The sequence below is a fragment of the Tauraco erythrolophus genome, chromosome 5, assembly GCF_009769465.1.
Source record: "Tauraco erythrolophus isolate bTauEry1 chromosome 5, bTauEry1.pri, whole genome shotgun sequence".
Taxonomy (NCBI): Eukaryota; Metazoa; Chordata; class Aves; order Musophagiformes; family Musophagidae; genus Tauraco; species Tauraco erythrolophus.
This window is the reverse complement of record NC_141469.1, coordinates 53,024,233-53,044,717: the sequence shown is the minus strand read 5'-3', so window position 1 is coordinate 53,044,717 and position 20,485 is coordinate 53,024,233. Positions and strand designations below refer to the sequence as shown.

The 20,485-nt window shown below is 36.8% G+C and overlaps 1 protein-coding gene across 2 annotated transcripts in view; it reads left to right on the top strand.

Moving 5' to 3' along the window:
- DLC1 (DLC1 Rho GTPase activating protein) overlaps positions 1-20,485 on the top strand; it is a 224,739-nt gene that overhangs the window by 79,015 nt on the left and 125,239 nt on the right. For both annotated transcript variants that reach the window (XM_086612525.1, XM_086612524.1), the window contains one exon: positions 9,459-9,492. In XM_086612525.1, coding sequence (XP_086468651.1) covers positions 9,459-9,492 — 34 coding nt within the window. The remainder of the gene's footprint in view (positions 1-9,458; positions 9,493-20,485) is intronic.

Below are 20,485 nucleotides of genomic sequence, written 5' to 3'. Positions count from 1 at the left end.
ACTTAGTAAGGTCACAGTAGTGGTGTTTGGTGATTTTTAAGTTCACACGGGCTACGTGTACATGTTGGAGCAGAAACAAACTGAGATTCCAAGAATATGGTCAAATAAGCAAACGAGATGCAGATAGTATATTTTAGTGTTTATTCCCCTCCTTTCTACCCCCTCCTCCTACCCACGACAAAACTACTGTCTTGTGATGTCCTTCTACTCCTTGCCATTTGTCGTCTTCTTGTAAAAGCAAATAGGGCGGTTTATGTTAATCTATTTTCCTCTATGTTTTAGTAAACCAAGAAGAATCATGATAATTATCACATCTAGCCAACTTAGTGATAACTTACTGAAATGTATTAATTTGACACTTACTCTCTTATGCTTACACCTCTACCTTCTAAAGTTAGATGCACTTTTATCCACAATAAAACACTCTGCTGACTCTCCCAAACCTGTCACTGATCCTGTCTGGTATGCTACCTCCCTTCCTCCCATCATCTCATTATTAGCATCTCTATTATGTGACTCTACAGCTTCCTGAACAAAGAACTATGATGCTCTGCAGAAAATAAAGTTTTGCATCATCACAGAAGAGATGTAGTTTTTGTGGTAATTTATTCTTCTATGCCTGGATAAGGCTCCAGATCAAGAGTTTCCCTGAGGATCTGCTTTTCATCCTTTCCCACCTGGTCCAATAAATGTAATATCATAGTGACTGAATTTACATGAGACTGTGAGCATAAAGATTTGTGCCAAAACATACATACCATGTTTTGAAAACTAGTTTCTTGGGGTTTGCTTTTTTTATTCTGAGAGATGGAGAGAACTCTAAACAGTTGTAGCCACCTGCTGCTTCTAACAATGGGAAGAGTAGCCAGCTGGGGTTATCTGCAGAGATTCAAGAGAGCAAACTCACACAGGATCACAGTGTTAGTAGGTGTCAATAAGTTGCTGCAATGCTCTACACCTGATTTGGTTTTTCAGAACTGGTTTCCTTGACCAGCATAAATACAAATCCTTCATATATAATATTCAAGAAACTCGAATATTATTTTATTGCTGCTAACCTCACTGAGATCTGCATCCAGGAGACTGACATTAGAGGAATTCAAAAATGCAGATAGCAATCAATCATTGGATTTGGGCTGACCTCACAGAAGGATCAATAGAATCAGATTGCTCGTTTACATATCTGATTGTTGCACTGCTAACCTTTTCTCAGCTCATGAACACTGAGCTTCTGCATTACAATAGACTCTGGCACTTGCAGCAATGAGATGAGCTTCATGATTTTCATGTCTGTACCCTTCAAAACTAGTAAGGGTGACTTGCTTTTCTTGGGATGATGGGCAAAGGGTTTCTTTGTTTTCTTTGAGGGGGCTATGGAAAGACAGGAATGGTACAATTTTGTTGTTTCTAATTTCCCCTTTTACTCTACAAGTAGGTGCTCAAAGGTATTTGGTAACTTAGAGTCATCATGTAAGAAATTTTATTTTCTGTCATCGTATGATTGAAATAATTTTTTATTTACATGAAACATAGACTTATTCTAAGGTTGTAAGTTTTATATTTAAGGAGATGAGAAAAGACTGAGATTCCTGTCAACCATGTAGAAGCATTTCCCAGATTTAAGGGCTTTAAGGCAAAATCACATTTGTAGACATCACATGATGTTGAAACAAATGGGAAACAAGAAACTTTAATTCTCTTTCACTGCTGCCTTAGAGCTGAGTGCCCTCTAGTTCTCAAGTAGTTCAGCTTTGCCAATGTTTCAGAGTTTATTGATGTGTTTGTTATTGTAAAAGGTTTTATAAGATAAACATTAGCTAAACAAATGACTTCGGAGCTTGGGAAAAAAGGTTTATATGTGTAAATGAACCCTAATAGAATCTCTGGTGATTGATGAAAAACATGAGCACTCTTGGGGCTGCTCCAGTTCTAGTGTGTCACATCTCAACTTTGGTGTTAACATTCAAGTTATGTTTTCTTTAGGGAAGAGATATGTATGTCTGGTGGAACTGGAGGAAGCACAGGTTTTGTTATTACCAAAAGCTACATAAATGTTCCTTTAACATTAAACTAAAGTTTAACTGACCTCTTTCAAGTACTGTGTGTCCACCCCAGTAATTAAAGAGCAGTTCAAGTGGAAACAGAGTTCCTTATCTGATGAACTCGTGGCAAGTATCAAAAATAAGTTTATTTTACACATTTGTTTTTCTTCTAAGTCCTGATATGCAAATAAGATGAGGTTTAACAATTGCTAATTTTTAAAATAAATCATAATTATGTTTTACAAAGCGTATGATGGCGACCCTCAGGGTATTTAGGAACTTGCAGCTGCTCCTCTGAAGAGTTTAGCAACCCTAAAGAGAAAGGATTTAATTCTATATTATGGCCAAGTTCTGCTTAATGGTCTGGACAAGCTGCAGACAGGCTGTTGTCTTATCTGTCGTATAAACCAGCTGTATGCTGTCCTGACAGATTTCATAGCATTAGGAGCGCACTCTGATCTATGGAAAGTCTGTAATAACACCAAACAGAGCACTAGACAGCCATCCTACATCTTTGTTTTGCACTTCCAATCCAGCAAGAGTCACATGCTGCCAGCCGAATGACGAAGAGTAGGAAGTTACCAGACCACCCCAAGTGCAGGCTTTTGGCAAGTGTCTCATGGAAGGAGAACTGCCAACCATACAGCACTAACTAGAAGGGGTCTCTCTGCATGACCTCAGTGGCATAAAGAGGCTCAAGCAAACAGAATTATCTAGTCAGAAAACAAAGTAGTTGGGGAGAGGCATGCAACTGACTGGAGGACAACATATGCAGGCAAGCATACAGCTTTGTACTTCCACTAAAACTAAATTCATAGTGTTGTTGTAAATGTAGTCAGAGACTTCTCTCTGAGTGTGACATTAATTTCTTTTTAAAATTCAGTTAATTGATGCAGTTTTGTTGCTGGGTGGATTTTAATTGCCTTCTGCTCTACTTTTAGTAATTGCGATCTTTAGTAAAATGAAAGACCATAAAGAAGACCTTGCTAAATTTCCCTTCTAAAGCTGGTCTATCCTGAAAGTTGATGGTTTTATTTTTTCTCTTTCCTTATTCAGATGGAAAAAAAATCAAAACTATAAAAATTGTGGAGAACTAAAAAACTTACTTTAAAAAATTACAAGTTTAATAAAATAATGTTTTGTAAATAATTCCGAATGATAAACTAATCATTCTTGGGTTTTCTTCTACAATATTGCTATGATTTCAGTTCAACGTTAATACCAAAAGATCACTTTAATTTAAATTCATTAGTATTTTCAAAAGGGTTTTCTACGTGTTTACTCTCTTAATCTTATTCATTAACATGAAAGGCTTTGATTTCCAAAAATCGAAATTTTCCAGTAGAGATATTTATTCAATATTTTGTTGTAATAGGGATATAACTGAGGAAATTTCTGGTTATGGACTGCAATATATCCCTAAATTCAAACCATCTGAACGTTTGTGGATTTTTTCTTCTGTAAAATAACCAAGTTATTAAGAAAACTGGAGCATACCTTCTAAATAAAATAAAATGTCTATTTAAGGACTCCAGTTGATACAGAACATACACTGTTTGATGAGAAATTACATAATGCTTAAAATTTGTTTTCTCTCTGAGAGTTGTTGACCTCAGTTTTCAGGTACAAGATTGCTTTTGTTTACTGGAATAGAGAGTTCTCTGTCATTCAGTTCATTAGTCCTTCCTTGATAATTGTATATTGTGTTGATATTACCTCTTTCCTTTCTTGGCTGAAGCTCAGTAGATCACTGAGAGAATTTCAGATTTTTGTGTGCTTTGGTTGTTTGAACAGAAAGAATACAGCAGAGATATATTTCAATCCACAAAGTTATTTCTCACCTTAAAATCAATGTTCCTATTTAAAAACCTAAATATAACATTCATTTTTATGTTTGCAATCTTTGGAGGTTGGCCTCTTTTCCACTTCTAATGCAATATAAAGTTTCCCGTTTTTGAGAATCGGAATGTAGACTTGGTCTTTAAGCAAATCACTTCAGTGAAAAACCCAACTCTTACTCATGCTATTTTGCATAAAAGAAGCATCCACTAAGGTGAGAATTTAGTCCATGATTTTTAATTGCAGGAATAAAAGATGATTGCCACAAAAGCTCTTCCAGAAATAAGGTGGAGGATTTATAGTAACTTGAGCTCAGCAATTGTGAGTCACCAGCTCACAATTATTATGAAGGCTGGATTTTCCCTTTCTAGTCAAATCCTAGTACGCTAATATTTGTCCTGGAGCTTTCCCTTCGCCCTGGACAGTAGAAGATAGTATCTTCACAGGCAGAATTGTAGAAAAATGCTTGCAAATCAAGATGTATCAGATCATTAGCGAGGAAATTTCCCAGCATGTCTATTTAATTGCATACCTGAAAAAAAGGCTGGATAGCAGACAGCCTTTTATGATGGAAGGGCTTTGTAGAATATCCATCATGGTGGGATGACAGCATTGAAAATGTGATTCATGTAATGCCAAATGCACTTTTATCTTCTGTGATCCTCCAAAAAAACCCAGAAGTATTATTCTGGGTGAAAAGTGTGGATTTAATGGCTGTAACATAAAGATGCTTTATCTTGTTTGCAAAATTGAAATATAGACTCACTCCAATTGATTTATCAAATACTACAAAAATAAATAGATGTCACTAGATCGTTACTTCACAAATTGTGTTATATGCTCCTTTGCAGTAACTTTGTCAGTTTATATACAAACTTTTGCTGTCTACTGTAGCCCTTTGCAGATGAGTCAGTCATGATAGAGCTGTTTATGTTTTGTCAGTGCAAAGAAACAAAAAGATAGTTAGTTTAATTTTATTCATAATGGCTTTATCTGCAGGTTTGGAATCAGTATTAAAAAAAAACAAAACCTGGCTTTACACTACAGTTAAGGGAGATTGAATCTGTGTTCAGGTCAAACTAGATGTGTCTCAGCTTTTTGCAATGGCAGTCTTGTAGCCCAGCATGCCCTCACCGCTGCTCCCAAATGGACTCTGTCTTCTCTGCAAATGATACCTCCCCCTTTCACCACCAAGACACCAGATGCATCTCCTGACTATACTGCATCTGTTCTGGAAAGCTACAATGCTGATTTTTTTTTAAGCCCAGCTCAGAGATGAAATATGTGAATTTTGACTCTGTAATGGAAGGAAGCTAATTTGAGGAGTGGGGAGGAATTTTTTCTTTCGTCTTTTCATAGTGAAGAACTGCACATCTCCAAAATGAATGGTTGCTGTTTGAAAGGATGGGCTTTTTTTACATATTTACTACTCTTTCCAGTCAAAATATTCTTAAAAACTCAGCAAAAAGAATAGATATTTTGACTTTGGTCAAACAAAACTTCATTTGTGCAAAAATTTTAAGTTTTGACTTACCAGAATTTTCTAATATTTTCTTTCTTGCTGGAAGATAGCTTTTTCACCTACCTTCCAATGAAATTCAAAGGAAGTGGTTATTTAACCCGGTATTACTGGTAATCGTTATTATCTGAGAAAGGCAACTGTAACTTTGAAGACAAATATCCAATGTAGTGTTTTACATACACTTTACAGTTATATTTGCAGGCATAATATATTTGTAGGGAATCAACTGTTGTACAGCAAGGATGCATACAAAAATTATTGATATGACATTTCCAGTAAGATTTTCATAGGTTAAAAATCACTTTCTCTAATTTAAAAGAAAATCCTGAGTATATTTCAGCAATGGTGTGATAAGGATTTCCTTTTTTTTTTATTTTTATTTTTTCCTTTTCTTTCTTGGTGCTGCTGAGAGCATGTACTATTAAAAATATAGAGAGGAGCCTGACTTTGGGAGGCTTTTGTTGAAATCTGTGAAAGGAGTGTAAAAAGGGCGTATGCCTGCTTTTTTAAAAAACTCATGTGACTCGATCATGTGGAAATTGTTAGTCCAGTTCTTTAGTTCTGTGAGGAGTGTGAGAAATAATGCGAAGTTACAGTGAACCCATCTGGCCAAGCAGGAAAATCCGGTTTAAATGCTCCCTTGCCAGAAATGTTAAATCACTTCCTGGGAATGCAATTCATTTGGAACATATGGAACTCATTGGAAGAAGGTCTCCAGTGAATTCAAAACTGTGCTGGAGATGAGAGCGTTTCTCATAACTAACAATCATGTTTTCCCACTGGGCAGTATGTAAGCAGTATGTGGAGCTGTATTAACAAAAAACTAAACCAATAGCAGGACTGTCTGAGAGCTTATTGAACAAGATTTGCTCACAGTTTACTTTATATAAATTTTCAAGAAATGCTATGTTAATTTAGTACTTTTATCTCAGCTTTTAAGCGGCAATGCAAGCTTCTGATGGAATTTTTAGCTCATTTTACCTCTTGATTCAGAAGAATTACATTCTATTTAAAAAACATACATATTTGAAAGCACAGTCCAAGATGTCTTTGTACTTTGTAGGTAAAGACGGTAGTTTTTAGAGGTGTTTCTTTTGTTTGGTTTGTTTTTTTTAATAAGTGACTTTACATTTACTATGTATTTGAATAAAATAGGAAGATTTTCAATCTTTCTGTAAACTAGGCAAATCTAAACCTTTGACTAAAAATATTCCCTATATATGCTTGTTTATATACATTACTTTAAGGAAAACATCTTTGGTAACTGTTATAATGGATTCAGAATTAATAAGTACGCCACAGTGCCATGTTCTGAGTCAAGCATTCATGATATTGCAGTCTTTAAATTAGAAGAATATTGATATTCTTTGGAAAAAAATATGCTTCCTATTCTGTTTTAAAGCAAAGATTTCACTTTCATTAGTTTTATGCCACTATGAGGGTTTTTTTAGAGTTTTTTTCTTTTTTCATGATTTTGAGAAAATATTTGTTTCTTAGAAGATGCTATTCATTTCTCTTATGCAGTTAATCAATAAGACCAAATAAGAGGAAATTAGTTCTTCTAATTTTAAAAGCAGATGAAGGAAATGGAACAGTGTTTTGATGAAAAAGTGGGCTAGGTCTGATATCAACAATAAATGTGAGGCAATAAAAAGAAATCTCTATATTTACTTAATACACTATGGGGAACCTGGAGTAATGAAAAATGAGGTCCTTCTAATTATTCTAGGAAAACTAATATAGTTTGTGATATTACCATTTTTAATGTATTTCTTGATCTGAATGCTCTAGTATTTTTGTTTGTTTGTTTCCATGCACCTGACTTGATTTTAGAATTCTTACTTTTGATGATTTCCATAATGCACATTGCTCTCTCTAACATCACTCTTAATGAATTGCTGCAAGTTTACTTTAGGAATGTAAGAAGTACTTTTATCTGCAAGCCTCACTCTACCTTTACATTTTCTGGAACTTATAGTGCTTCTTCATCCTACTTAACAGAAGTACTAATTTTGTAATTTACATATGTGCCCTGAGGCATTATGGTTCTTTGTATTTCCAGCTGCAACTTTTTACCTGGGGTATACCCACTAAACAACTAACAACCTTCAGGACTCCCATCTAACAAATTTACTAATGTTTGGTTGCAAATCAACAAAACATTGATCAACATGTTTAGTGATCATCAATTAGAAATATTGTATATTTCCAAGGAATAACTTGACAAATGGCAGGATTAATAATGTTTTAAAATCTGCATGCTAATCTCAGTTATGATGGAAGCTGATTCAGAAGTGTCCATTCAGGCCAAGGGCACTACCAGTGACTCACATTGCAATTACAGACAACATGATTAAAGTCCATTTAAGTCTGCCATAAAGCCACCAAAAGAAATTTATCTTCTGTACTTGTCACACTGTCATATCCCCTTTGAGTCCTGTAACTGTTTCCCCCCAGTTCACTGAATCAGAGATGTTCATCTTGGCCTTGTGTTTTAGACTTTGCAAAGGCTGTCCCCATCAAGCTGTTGTCTCTTTCCCATGACACAGCTTGTGATTTCAATGCTCACACTTTGTTGCCACATCTCCAGTCATCTCAATGTTGTCATCTAAGCTTTTCTTAAAGGAAACGATCACACCTTCTTTGTTTGCGGTGGTTTTTTGTGGTGTTTTTTTTTTTATCGCTAAAAAAGCTCAACAATAAAATGTGATAATAACCTGTCTCCATCTTTTCTTCTCGGATCTTGACTGTTCCATTCAATTTCTACTAACGTTCTCTTGTTCTTTTTTCTTCTTCTGTTTGGTTTTCTTCTCCTGTTTGTTTGCTTGTTTCTCATCTTCTCCTCTTTACAAAATTCTCTCTTTACAAATTTCCTTTCAGATAAATAATAGAATCTCTGGTTTGTTTTCTTATTTCCTTGTTTTCCTTAGCCAGTGCAACCACTTAGGTCTGGGAAAGAGAATAAAATTATATACTGGTATTTAACTGGTCAGAGTACAGGTGAAACAAAAATTTGCAAAAGGATTCTTACGACTATTATCAATATGCAAGATATTTATTAATACATATTGTCTACAATATTTTTATTTGACATTTTTTACAAAATATCATCCAGGAAATGTTATAAAATAATATTTAATATAACAAATCCTGAAATAAAATTTTGAAAGTCTATGTCAGAATCTCTGTAGAAATCTCAAACTGGTTGTTTTGTGATTTCTATCCATTACTCTCCTTTTTCTGTGGAATCTGCAGCAGGAAAATCTGCTGAACAAAGTATAGACTGACATGACACTGCACATCTAGTCCAATTTATCATCCAGACTTTCTTACCTTCATAATATCTACACATTCTTTTATTCTATGTGTGTCATATAAATTCCATTTTACTATTAATTCAGTCTGTAACCTACTTATTTTAGGAAAAATACACTCGGACAGTTCTTCTGCATTAGTCTGAAAGAAAAGTGCAATATGAAAGATTTTTTTGCATCCATTGAAAAAAAAAAATTTAAATCCAAAACCAATTATAGTTAATACAAAAACACTTCTATTACTTGTCTCTGAAAATTTATATAAAAAGTAGGAAATTGGTGTGTTATAGAACAACATACATTTGAGCTGGCGTCCAAACTATATGAAAACAATGGAAGAATTCTACTTGAATTCTGTAGAAGAAAGATTTGGCATTTTAGTCTCATTTTCAGCCACATTTCTTGTCTTCACTCCTTCAGAATTATTTAGTAATTTCCCAGAGGAATTTTGCAGGCATGTATACTAGGATGATTATTTCAAAACACAATCATTGGAATATCTTATTATCTCCATCTCCTCCCGTTTCTCCTAGTCCTTTTTTTTTTTAACAGTAATTAGTTTCATAATAGATTATAAGACACTCAAATAGGAACTGTATGTGTATCTCCAGAGTTCTTAACACAGTGAGACCTCAGCTCTTTCCAGATCTTCTGGACACTCATAAAATCTACCTTAAGATTTTATGTTTCCCTAATATTCTTATTTTTTTAATAATGGTATCATTTTTTCTTTTCTTTCAGGCTATGCCAGTTATTTCAGAAAAGGAGAAGGCTGGTGAGTAAATATTTACTTGTTTTCTCATTTTTCTTGTCATTTTTTTTTGTGGAGTACAGTGTTACATAATTAAATGATAAAAGACGAGCTTCAACTGTGTAGTTTTGAATGTGTAGGATTACAGACCTGACAAATGTCTGTATAAAGGTTATTCATTGTTTCCTGAAAAGGATATTTTCTTTTTCTGAAAAGCAGTCCAGCCTTCTGTGTGATACTAACAAAGATGTTTGAAATTATCTTGTGGAATTCCTGGTTGAATTGCAGCTGCCCCTTACATGTCAGTCTTCCTCTACTAACTTGTTACTTAGTGTTAATATCTTTTTTGATTTATTTGATGTCTCGATTAACAAACATGGATGCCAGTGGGTTTTTTAAGATCAGCAGAATTCGATGACTTAGTGTGAACTTTATTGTTTGTCTTTAAATATGGCAGGAAATTTCGGTTATCTGGAGTATTTCACTGGAAATAAAAATTTTTATTTTGGTTAAGTATTTCCAGAATATTGAAAGGTTGTTGTTCTTTTTTGTTACATACATTCTCTGAACACTACACGTATTTTGGTGTTGGTATGTGAAATCTTTTAGCGATTGTCTACTAGTCACTGCCAAATGGATGTATTGTTGGGATAAACACTAGGGAATACTCCACTGTTAGCACTTTAGATCCCTAGAATCTCTGTTGGTTTCTTCATCATTTACTTTAATTGATAGTTTGCTATCGTGCTACAAATATAGCTTGAAAAATACTTCAAAATATTCAAATGCCACCTGGCATTCTAATTTATGTCTGATTTTTGTTGACAATGTTTTCTTGCATTATCTTGGTTCAGATTTCTTTCCTTTTGCTTATTAAAGGAGAAGAATAGGTTAAAAAAAGAGTCTTTGAGAGAAAAGGTACAGTGCTAATCAGTACTGTAAAAGCTATGGAGTTATCTGGTCAGGATGTTGCTGTTTTAGCTGTTGAAGCTGATAAATAATTTCCAAACCGTGACCTATATTTAAGAAGCGTTTTCTTTATAGATTTTCCAGGAGGTATTATTCGGTATTTCTTTTTCTGAATCAGCTTGTATTTGGCTACATCTTTTACATTATGTCCAAACATGCCAACTGATTTGTAACTGGCCCTACTATTTGCAACTAATTTCAAATTCTTTGTCAAGCAGCCATACAACATTATAGGTTTTTGTACATCTTTAGCAATTATGTACCACACAAGATTAAAAGCTATCTGAAAGTCATTAAAAGATCTTCAAGGCATAGAGATGTAAGAACCTCAGTTTTATACAAAAGACATAGAACTGCAACAAGTGTCTGCATAGCTAATGGCTTGTAAAATCAGAAATAAAACTCAAAGCTCTATGCTTACTTCTACAATGTCAAAACTATCGTGTTCAGTGTTGAAGATGGCATGAAATAAATGTATTTTTGATATACAATTTATAACATACACTTTATAACCTTTATGTATGCATATGAATCTGTCTCTCTCTTCATTCTTCCTGCCCAGACTTCAGTGCTGTGTTTGTTATGGAAAGCATTATATTTAATATTACAAATATTAGGTGGAACTTCATAAGATGTGGAGTCAGTTTGCTGACATTTCCATGTACATGAGTACAAGCTAGACTGTGAATGGAAATGTAGTTGCTTTTTAATCAGTTTTGGCATATTTACATGTCTGCTGTAAGAGAACATAACAAATAGTGATTTTGATATTTATTTGGAAATATCAACAATCTAACCCTTTCTAGTTGTATTATTACAAACAGACTAAAATATATTACAAAATATTGCAGAACAAAAAGAAGAAATTGTTTATTTTACTACTGACAATGATGATAACACAGTAGGGAAGGAGATTGGATAGTATTGTATTACAATTAAAATTGGATTAAAAATGCACTCAAAATGTCTGGTCAAACATCTTTTCTCATTCTGAGAATTTGAAGTAATAGTTTCTTGTAGCTCCCTCTTTCCTCTTAATACTATTTGTTTTCATTTGGGACTGGAATGAGAAACACAAAAAAGTACAAAGACTATTATTTCAATGTTTCTACTTCAGAAATTCTAGATACATAAATTAAAACCTGTTTTTATAAGACCTTCTATTCTGTAGATTCCAGATATTTTGATACTTTCAAATGTTTTTCCTACAGGCAAACAAAGATTTAGATCCTTAAATGGACCAAGCTGCTTAAGTAGCTTGGAAGTTCACACATTACTGACTATGTTTATAGCAGTTATTAATAGTTAAAATTAAATATTTTCTCAATTTTATATGTTTTTCCAACACATAGTAAATTTCGACTACATTAAACCTTCAGATGAAGTACTTAAAAAAAAAAAAAAAAAAAAACAACACACACTATTTTTGGAGTTAAAGCAAAGCCAAACATCATCTGAAAACATTGCTACTTTTGTCAATAACTCAAGAGTTGCATAATCATTTTTTTACAGTGGAAAGTGCAGTAAAACCTGCAATTGCAGAGTCCTTTTGGCAAAAATCTATAAATGATGCAGTGTATTGAGCAGAACATCAGTCATGCCTATCTATACACTATTGCTTCAAGTTGCTCGAGTTAGGGCATTGTAAATGACATACTGTAGCATAATGACATACTGTAGCATCAGCTGTTTCTGAGATGTGTTTTTAAAAAGTCTCAGTATTGTTGACATTTCTGGCAATGGTGAAAAAAAGAAATCTTTCAAAAGAACGTTTTTAAGGTAGAAGTTAAGATCAAGTAACATGTAGAGTCAGGGAAAATGATAGCTCAAGCCAAGAGATGACTTAGGGTTGGGACTATTTGCACCTAAATCAAGAATGTAGGCCAGCAACCAGCTTCAAAAGACTCTTTTTTTCAGATTAATCTGTCTTGTGATTAATTTATGTATTCCCATGCCCTTACTTACCTTGCTGACTGTCGTGATTTTTATTCTCAAATTCTGTCCACAAACTATGAAGAAATTTGAGGGATGGAGACTTCATCTCACCTGTCAATAATGAAGCTGTTTGTGTCAGAGTTAGTGGTATTGGCCTCATCTATAGTCTAAAAATAATCAACATACAAACCTTTGGTTCATCTTGTGACGTGTCAGCATTTGGTTTTACTCATGTGAATCACACATGAGATTTCAGGAATGGTTTTGGTTAACTCTCCATTAACTGCAGAATCAAGATGGAACCTAACATAATTACCAATAATCAGTACGATGAATCCACTGTAAGGTTCCTAATTCAGGGCTAACTTCAGTTTCTGGAGCAGTGTTCTTAAAACCAAGATGAAATGACTGTAAGTCAGTGTTAGAAGTATTGCCTAAGTCTCTTCATGGACCTACTTCATGATTTCCCAATTTATCCTCAAATATTTGTAGGGAATAGTGAACTCTGTTTGTGACTTAGAAACATTGCTACAACAGAGCCAGAGGGAGGGGTAGAGTGAATATCCACATCTGGTCAGGGACTAGCACAGCTTATTTCTCTTGAGGTGATGAAACTATGTGCTATTACATAAACACGGCAGAAGGTTTAGTCTAGCCCTAAATAAATATTAACAGCATTGGTCCATAATGTTCAGCATTATAATAAATAATTTTTTCCTGTGCATAAAACAACTACCCTGTGGTATTCTGGTTGAACACACGTTTTGAAGAGTTGCTGCTCTAAAAATAAAATAAGGGGGTTTTAAGTCTTTTAGTTAATAAGTACAAACTTGGATCAATTAAGACACAGAACACATGATTCGATATAAAAAAAGAACAACACTACTCATCTGTAGCAGTAAAAATTTCCTAGCAGAAAAGCAAGTGAACACGCTCTTACGAGCTTTCATGGTTCTACCAAAATATTCCCTCTTGTTTTAAAGTTATACTATGGGAAAAGTGCATAACCTCTTTGGGTATATCTTAGTACTCTCTCTAAGTAGTGGTTAGAGAGCTCTACTTCAGCACAAATAAAAGTGTCTCTGACATGGAGCAGAACAGATTTGATAGCCACTTCTCATTTGTGTTTTGGTGATCAGCAAGCAAACAAGAGGATAAAGTATTAAGCACAATCGAAGACAGCGGCCTCATTGGATCTCTGGCCAATGCAAAGCGTTGGAAAGCTACCCAGTGTTAGTATTACAGTACGGACCTAGCGGTGAAACAGTCTCACTTTTTCTCTGCATCTCCTCTAAATTTGTGGTAAAGATACTGTTTAACAAAGCACAGGCTCAATATCCTTTGGTGTTTATTTCCGTGGTTGTCTTTGATTCACAAGGAAAACCAATACACAGATGATTAAAAGGACCTTAACGGCAGGGCGTTTCCTCTCACGGACTGCGCTTGTTGGTGTCAAGCAGTTGAGGACGCTGAGTGCTCGGCCCCATGATGAGATGAGCTGCAGAACAGGAGGTGATGGAGTGATGACAAGGAGGGTCGGGCCCGTCCATGAGAACTCGCAGCAGGAGGACTTTGAAAATCCAGTAGCAACAGATTCACTGTCATTAAACAAAAGACAAATAAAAGACCAACTGCTTGGCACACTAGGTAGAGTTCTTTTAATTTCATTTAATTTAACTGCAGCTCTAATCAAAAAGGAAAAAAATAAAATCTCCACTAGATTTTACAAACATGTTCTAGATCCAGATTAATCAATTCTTTCTTTGAGCAGTATCCACTGAATGCTCTGTCTTCATACAGTGATTAAATAAGTTATGTACAGACAAATCTTTTGAAACTAGAGCAAACTTTAAAAAAATTAATCTATCCTGGCTACAGGATATAATAAACTGGAGAGAAATACAAGCCTGGCTACGGGATTTCCACATTAACTGGAGAGAAATACAAGCTAACTGGCACAGATACTAGTTTTCTGGATGCTTTACAGTATCTCTAGCCAGTATTGGAGAATAAACTGGACAAAATGAATTATTAATTGTTCCTTTTTGTAACTATTGTGCCTGATTTTAGTGGAACAGTCTTATTAGTGTTTTTATGAGACCTTAGTATGAAGTACCAGTTCCTAGCTAGGCAATCTTTCTTTTACTGTTGATGTTGCAGCAGTTATAACATTTGTTTTAGTTGAGTGTTTGCTTTCTAAATAAAAATGTCAGGTGAGCACTCACACTTCAATCTGTCATACTAAAAAACGGTTACAGAAACTCTGCCAGAATATGCATGGATGTCTGCCAAACCCTGATAGATGCTAATAGATATATTCTTATTCCACTGTCATTTATTTCATTACTAGAAAAAAGGTTTGTGATGCCAATAGGTACCTAAAGCTGATTTTTCATCAGCCAGTGCTATTTAACATCTTTGTTGGTGACATGGACAGTGGGATCGAGCACACCCTCAGCAAGTTTGCAGATGACACCAAGTTGAGTGCTGTGGTCGACACACTGGAGGGAAGGGATGCCATCCAGAGGGACCTTGACAGGCTAGAGAGGTGGGCCTGTGAGAGCCTCATGAAGTTCAATAAGGCCAAGTTCAACATTCTGCATGTGGGTCGAGGCAATCTCAAGCACAAGTACAGGCTGAGCGGAGAATGGATTGAGAGCAGCCCTGAGGAAAAGGACTTGGGAGTGCTGGTGGATGAGAAGCTCAACATGAGCCGGCAATGTGCACTGGCAGCCCAGAAAGCCAACCGTACCCTGGGCTGCATCCAAAGAAGAGTGGCCAGCAGGTTGAGGGAGGTGATTCTACCCCTCTACTCTGCTCCCGTGAGACCACACCTGGAATACTGCATTCAGCTCTGGAGTCCCCAACACAAGAAGAACATGGAGCTGCTGGAGCCAGTCCAGAGGAGGGCCACAAAGATGATCCGAGGGCTGGAACACCTCTGCTATGAAGACAGGCTGAGAGAGTTGGGGCTGTTCAGCCTGGAGAAGAGAAGGCTCCAGGGTGATCTTCTAGCAGCCCTCCAGTACCTAAAGGAGGCCTACAGGAAAGCTGGGGAGGGACTTTTTACAAGGGTGTGTAGTGATAGAACAATGGGCAAGGGGCAACGGATTTAAACTGAAAGAGGGGAGATTTAGATTAGATCTAAGGAAGACATTTTTCACTCAGAGAGCGGTGAGGCACTGGAACAGGTTGCCCAGAGAAGTTGTAGATGCCCCATCCCTGGAGGTGTTCAAGGCCAGGTTGGATGAGGCTTTGGGCAACCTGGTGTAGTGGAGGGTTTCCCTGCCCGTGGCAGGGGGGTTGGAACTAGATGATCTTCGAGGTCCCTTCCAACCCTAACCATTTTACGATTCATGCTAAGATTCCTGATGATGTTTATTCATTGGATTTTCTTTATTTTTTCTGAATGCAGTAAAATAGCTGATGTCATGATTTTTGGTATTTTATTTTTAGTGTCTGCACGCTACTGTAGTTGTTCTTCTGAATAAATAACATCACTTTTAAAAGTCACATCATATTCACTGTATGCAGATGGATAGAAACACATAAACTTTAAAACACATGTAGCACTGAGCAAAGCCAAGTCTCACTAATCTTAAGGTGCCTTGGCCGTTTTCTTTAGGTTTTAGAGGGAACAGTAGATCCTGGGACTGCAGCTTTACTCTGAAAGGCCACTTAAAACCAGGCTAAATGCACTGGGATTAGGACGGTCCCTAAAAGTCCTCATGATCATCTGTTGTATGTTACTTTCTTGGATCTTAAAAAGCCAAGGGGAGGGCCAGGCAGTGTGATGGTGCTCTGAGGGGAAGCCAGCAGTCAAGAAAGCTCTATACCATTGAAGGACACAAACATTCAGATTCCATGCCTAAACAGGAAAACAAGTGTTTTCTGGAAGGCTAAACCAAAATCATTAAACCATTATATAATAATAAAAAACATCTAAAGTATCCGAAAAACTAACAGAACCTCTGGTGCAGCAAATTCTCGAATATTTTGCTAGCTTCTCTTTTTTCATTCCGCCTGCATTAGTATGGGCCATCAGTATGCTTCTGCTTTCTTAATGCTTTGGAAGAACTGTTTCAATCAAAATACGCTGTTATCTTTAAAGGCATGTAATTTTGTTAATATCTTTAATATAGTCTCATCTATTTTGATCTTTAAAATACTTAGAGAGAAAAGTTTAACTGAATTATTTTAGGCCAATAATTAGGACAGGCCATTATTTTTACATTGCATTGGTCCATATCATACACTTCAATGCTTTTGGAGCTATGACATGTTTCTAGATTGTTTGGTGATCATGCTAATTGTGGAAACAAATTTAAGTATTTCTCAACAAACATTCAAATGTTGATATTCCCTTTAGAGAACACAGGCAGTACCCCAGTGCCTTATATTTCTGTGGTGAGCAATTGAATTTTAATTTCTTTGCTGGCTTGTGGTCTTTTCTTAATTTCTGTAATACAATTACCTCCTTCTGATCAAGATATTTCCTTGATAGGAATAAAGATGTATATAGCTCTAGCTGAGTGATTACTGCTGCTGGCCATCATGCTAAATCTTTCAGCTGTCCTTTTTCTGTCCAATTCAATGTGTTTATAAAGCAATACATACTTTCCTTGTTATGGCAAGTTATTTTTATCCCAGAAACCATCTGATTAGAAAGAAAACAAGCATTAGTATTGAAGTCTTTTAAACATATTTTGACATTAATAACGTAAGTTTCATCACAGATTTATAAGTTGTAAGAATGTCTCTCATAACAGACTTCATCACTTATTAGTGCGATACTGTTAAAGGAAGGATAATTCATAGATTTTCTGGGTTGGAAAAGACTGTAGAGATCATCCAGTCCAACCGTCCCTAATCCCCATTAAACCATATCCCTAAGTAGTTCATCCACCCTTTTCTTAAACACATCCAGGGATGGGGACTCAACCACCTCCCTGGGCAGCCTATTCCAGTGGCTGACAACCCTTTCAGAGAAGAAATAGTTTCTAACATCCAGCCTGAATCTCCCCTGACTAAGCTTATACCCATTTCCTCTTGTCCTATCACCCAACACTAATGTAAAGAGCCCTTCCCCCACCTCCCCACCATCCCTTCTCAAGTATTTATAGGCCGTAATCAGGTCTCCCCTCAGCCTCCTCTTCTCCAGGCTAAACAGCCCCAACTCCCTCAGCCGCTCCTCATAAGTTTTATTTTCCAGCCCCTTGACCAGTTTAGTCGCCCTTCAGGATAATTCAGGATAACTCATTTGAAAGGGACTTTTGGACATCCCTTCTCCAACCTCCTGCTCAAGCAGGACCAGCTCTGACGTCAGACAAGGTTGCTCGGGTCTGGTCTTGAAAACCTCCAAGGATGGAGCCTATGCGACCTCTGTAGGCTACCTGCTCCATTTCTGTACTGTCTCCATAGAGGAGAAGGTTTTGCTTATATCCAGTCTCATCCTCCCTGGTTTCAGTTTATGCCTGTTGTTTCTAGTTTTCCTCACGCGCACAATGTGAAGAGTCCAGCTTCATCTTCTTATTGCCCTCCCATGAAGTCCTGAGGAGCTTCTGGCAGGATTCCAAAGCCATCTCTTTAGGCTGAACAAGTCCTGCAGCTTTAGCTCACAGGTCAAGTGGTCCAGCCCCTGACCAGCTTGGTGGCCCTCCCCTGGACCTGTTCCCTGTTGTTGATATCTTTCTTGTTTTGGGAGGATCCTGAAACTGGACTCTGTATTGCAGATGTGGCCTAAGAAAATTGAATAGAGGGACATAATCCCTTCCCTCCATCTACAGGCCATGTTCCTACTGATACAGCCCAGGATGCTGCCAGCTCTCTTTGCTGCCAGGGCACACTGCTGGCTCAGTTGCAGCTCACTGTCTGCCAAGACCCCCAGGGCCTTTTCCACAGTGCTGCTCTCCAGCCAGTTTTTTTATCATTTATTTATCCACTCTTCCAGACAGTAAAATCCCAACTTGCTAACAAAAATATTATGGGAAGCAATGTTTCATGATTGAGCTCTTCATTGTCAAAGCAGAAAATATAGCAGAAGGCTTATGAATGTTACTTTCATCAAATTTATTTTAGTATTACATTATAACTAATTATAATGTCCTCACATTTAGAACACCATACATACAAGATTTTGCTCTTGTAGTTACCATGGGAGGATCTCAAAGCAGGGATGAGACTCCAGAATATTAGGAGAGTGTCAAGGACTTGTTTTGGTGGTATATGTCATTCTAACTCTTTGAGTGGATGTCACGTTATGACACAAGGTCAGGTCAATGGAGGACAGGGAGGGGGGCTATGTTGAGCCCTTTTCAATTTGACCAGTCTACCAGTTTCCCAAGAAAGACAAGACCTTTGTACCCGACCTGCCTGCCACCTTGGGCAGCCCGCTATGTCGGAGGGTGTTCATCCGATCTATTCAGGGACCCCACGGACAGTGCAATGGACCAAATCCCTTATATTCTCTGTATCAATTCTGAAGTTTCCAGAAACTTATATTTGTATACATATGATGAATTTTATTACATTACCCGTGACAGGATACAGATTTGAAGATAGCCAGTAATAGGGACTGACTGCAAAAACACAACTTATCAATAATGATTTTAAATAGCTAGCAAAATGTTAATAACTAAGTGTGCATAACACAGAGCTCTTACCCAACAGACGTCCCTAGTGGAAGGGAGAAGAGAGGTAGAGCCCGTCGACTGATCCCAGATGTTCTGATGGAGGTCTTCCCCCACACCCCTTTATCTTAAACCATTTTTATACTTTTTGGTGAGGCTTGAGTGACTCTAGTCATGCATGTCTTTGTCAGGATCAGTGCAAATTTTCCTCACTTCAATTTAAAGGTGTAGACAAGACGAATTTCAGGACGCATGCTCAGTTGGGGTGGTCACAGCCCGCAGGTAGGTAGCTTTTGGGATGGAGGTGTGTTTTGGTATTATAATGATATTATAATGAGTAAAGTCCACCCAAAAGGTCAGTCATTTGGCAGCTTGTCGAATATTGACATGCCCAAATGGCCTAGGTGAATGCTTGGCTAGGTACTCTATCCATCACCATTGTCGAGGCTAGGGTTGCGATCCATCTTTCTTGACAGCTGTGCGGTTTACTTTGCTAGCCATTCTTCATCCCTGGTAACAGGGATGAGCCATGATACCTACTTACCACTCTGCTCCCCATTTCAAGGACATTGAACAATCCATTCGGCCAGGGCAGGCTTCATCCATGCCAACTGCATTGTGTTCCTGAGAGCAACGACAGCAACTTGCCTCAAAGCTGCTTTAATATTATAGCTTTCAAGCTGAACTTTGCGAAGCAGTGTTTCTCCATTTCCCTGATTTTAGTTATTTCCCCACAGTGGAATAACATCTTTTGTGTCAGCACAAGTGTGTCTTTGGCAGGGCTCTATTTCTCGTTCATAACTGATATACCTGCTCTGGTAAAACTTTAAAGTGTTTATCAGGTTAATCAATTTTATCAGGTCTAGTTTTATCATTGTCTAGGACATTAGTGGCTGGAAAAATGATTGGAAAGTTGAAAGAGACTTATGGGAATAACCTCTAAAATTTCTTTCACCCTTTTAGAAGATCTCATACTTTTATACAGATCACCCTTGCAATTTAAGTCTGACTCTGTTTTGAAGCATGGCTCCAGACTAGCATTTGTAGGAAAAATGCCTTTAGCAACCATTCAAATAGCTATTGCAGGATCAGGCAGTAACAATAGGTCAAGTAGAAGACAGTGTTTATGGCATACAAGTTAAGAGCAGTATTCACTGCTAGCATGGAAGTGATACTGGCTTTCTTAGTCAGCAATTTAATACCTGCCATTTCTTCCAACAGTAAAAGTTTTGCACCTCATCTCCTTTTTCTGCCTCCCAGTACCAGACGTCCATGTTTGATCACTCTGTGTCGATAACCATTTGATGTTTATGTGCTTGTCTGTTTTTGTAAAAGAATGAGAGGACATCAAATAAAGGTGACAGATTCAAAACAAACAGGGAGAAGCATTTCTCCACACAATCCAGAGCTGAACTATGGGACTCCTTCACTCAGTATATTGTGGATGCTAAAGCTTTACGCAGGTTTAGAAAAAGTCCTTATGA